The sequence below is a fragment of the Cebidichthys violaceus genome, unplaced genomic scaffold (genome assembly GCF_023349555.1).
Source record: "Cebidichthys violaceus isolate CVI_PGR_0920_01 unplaced genomic scaffold, fCebVio1.0.p SCAF_224, whole genome shotgun sequence".
NCBI lineage: Eukaryota > Metazoa > Chordata > Actinopteri > Perciformes > Stichaeidae > Cebidichthys > Cebidichthys violaceus.
The window spans coordinates 70001-72961 of NW_027176400.1; the positions used below are offsets into that span (position 1 = coordinate 70001).

Genomic DNA, 2961 nt, shown 5'->3' on the forward strand with positions numbered 1-2961 from the left:
TACGGCGTCTCTACGTCACTCCTCCTCCTGGTCCTTGTATTGGTAAAACAAAACAAAAAACACTGGATCCTACATTTCCCATAATGCAACTCAATAGCATCTTCCGTTAAATGCTCCCTGACATATTTTTAAACTCCATTTCACAAGTTTGCGCTGCACACGTATGACTGAGCATCATGTGTCCTCAGAGTCTCATGTCTGAGTCACAGGGTGTCCCACACGGTGCAGTCAGAGGAGTCAGAGGAGCTTCTTATCTTCATGACGTTTGTTCATGTTCCTCCAGTCGAAGCGCCGAGTCTAAGTTTAGAACACTAAGAGGACTTTATTAAGAACACATGCTTTCATGATATTTAAAGTTAAAGAGTCAAAGTCAGATGCTTTTGGTCAAACTTCCGCCTGACATTATTATTATTATTATATTATTATTATATTATTGTTATTACTATTATATTATTATTGTGATATTAATATTGTTGTTATATATATTTAATTTATTTAATTGTATTATTATTATTATAATAATATTATCATATTTTTGTTATCATGTTATACTATTATTTTGATATGATACTATTATATTATATAATAATAATAATAATAATAATAATTATGAATATGATATGATTTAAAAACAGGTTAAACTCTGTGGTAACCTCTCTTCTCTGGGTTTCGTTCAGACGTCTCCTCTCCCCCCGTCTCGTTCTCGACCCGCCGGGTCCCGTTCCGTCCGGCGTCGCCTCGCCGCCGGAGGAAACACCGCAAACGCATCAGCAAAGCAGCCATCAGGGCCATGATCATGTAGAGCTGCAGGTGAGAGGAGGGGAAACGTGCAAATGTCTCTTTTACTTATTTCAATTTGTATTTGACTTCATTTCCGTGAATTTAACTTCTTAACCACTGATTTAAAATGAAGAATATATGTACAGTGTTTGACAATAAATGTGCGATTTCTAATCAGACATTGTCGGTAAAACACTGAGAGAGTACTCAACGTTGGAAGAAGTTAGAAGACACAGAATTTATTTAAATGTGTTTCTGCTCATGAATTTATAAAAAATAAACATATTCATCTTGTGACTTCCTCTTTCCCCGACACAGGAAACGGTGAAACACAAGCTTGTTGAATGTGGGACGGACTCTGAGGAGCCCGACCGACAGGTGACGGACTCAGAGACTCACCTGTCCTCCAGCAGACTCACCTGTCCTCCAGCAGAGACTCACCTGAAGAGAGGACAGCCGTCACACTAAACACTGGACGTCACACTGGCGGACTCTTCTTGCAGTCGGCAGCCATTGATTGGCCGCTTAAAGACTTTTGGTCCACAGACGGAGAACTGGACTAGGACTTGGACTAAGAAGGGATTATTTGGGGGGTGGGGGGGTTAAATGTGGAGAACTGGATTTCTACACTGGGACGATAACTGGAAACTGAAGAGAGCAGCTCAAGGCCTAAATGCCACAGCATGACTGTAGCCCTCTGAATCTCACTGTATTAACACTGGAGTAGCCAACACTGATCATACGTGTGCTGCAGCTTCATGTCCTGAACGCATCGGTAACCTGCTCAGATCAGAAGCAACCACACGCCTGCTAGATCACGTGCTGCGCGTCCACATTAAAGCAAGTCTTAAGGCGTTTAGAGGCGGCTGTTATAGACACTGTATGTTTAAATGCTTTTAGGAGATGATTTCTGGGGGGGGGGAGTTTATTTCTTAACTTATTTAAAAAAGGAGGATTTGAAGTCCTCCAGTTCTCAAGTGTAATTATTGTTGCAGATTATAATTATTGGTTGTACAACTGTTACTGTCATGAATGTTATTTTTTAATAAAAAATATAAATGTTCAACGAATAGAAATGTTTCAGATTTAATACTAATAATAATAATCTTTATTCGTACAGACTGTGTCACATTTAAATAATAAATAAAAGCAGAAAACCTACAAATGAAAGGAAGAAAGCGTGCAGTAGAAATGAAAGAATGTAAACAGAAAACAGTAAGTTCTGTTACGTATACTGGTTCAGGTCTGGGTTCAGGGCTTTGAGGGACTAGAAACCAGCAGTGGAGGATCTGAGAGCAACAGGGAGTCTGTGGTGTCGGCCGGTCCGAAGCAGTTCAGAGCTTTATACACAAAGAAAGAGAGACGTTAAAAATAGCCTGGAGTGTGTGTGTGTGTGTGTGTGTGTGTGTGTGTGTATAGCATATGCACTCATACAGTAGACTCCTCTGCTGGACGTCCTGCAGCTCTGTCACGCAAAGCAAGGCAGGGGTCAGCAGAAATGTCTGGCTGCTATGGCAACACGCCGACGGACACGTCAACACAGAAGTATCGCATGGTGAAAGAGAGACGGGGGGGGGGGGATGAATCGTCTCCGCAAAGTGAGGAGAAAAATATATGTAAAAAGTAATGATGCTCATAAATGGAACGAGGCTGTAAAAACATACGGAGGAGCAGCGAGCACAAGGCCTGACAGAAAGATAATTTAAGATAGAGAGGCAGTCTAAATGTCATTCTGTTGTGTAACCCCCCCCCCCCCCCGCAGAAAGCTAATTCAGTCAGCAGATTCTCCTCTTTAAGAACGATGACTCGGTGATTACTTTACCGGGCCTCGAGTTAAACTCACTGACAGACCGACTGGATGTTGATCCATCAGATTCATCTGTGGGTCCAAGTCACCTGAACAACGCTCACACCTGCCATGTTTGGTGAGATTAATGTGAACCGATGTGACGGACCAGACCGGTAGGACTAACACATGAAGGGAGAGAATCCATGTGGACGGGTCAAACAAACACAGGACTTTCACCCAGGAGACCGTCGTTCATCAATTGAATTTACGTCGACTGCTTAACTTTAGTACGTAATTTAATCCAAGTACAATTTACATAAAATACGTACTTTAACCCAAACCCTGAGTTTAGATTTGATGCCTAAACGTCTTTTGTTTGTTTGCATCCACAA

The 2961-nt window shown here is 41.6% G+C and overlaps 1 protein-coding gene across 1 annotated transcript in view; it reads left to right on the forward strand.

Moving 5' to 3' along the window:
- The window catches only part of LOC137878087 (transcription factor Zelda-like), an 11066-nt gene extending 9220 nt beyond the window's left edge, over window positions 1–1846 (forward strand). Inside the window, exons 6-7 of the mRNA XM_068718207.1 lie at window positions 678–810; window positions 1099–1846. Of these exons, the coding sequence (XP_068574308.1) occupies window positions 678–802 (125 nt within the window). The 3' untranslated portion in view covers window positions 803–810; window positions 1099–1846. The remainder of the gene's footprint in view (window positions 1–677; window positions 811–1098) is intronic.
- The last annotated feature ends 1115 nt before the right edge of the window (window positions 1847–2961 follow it).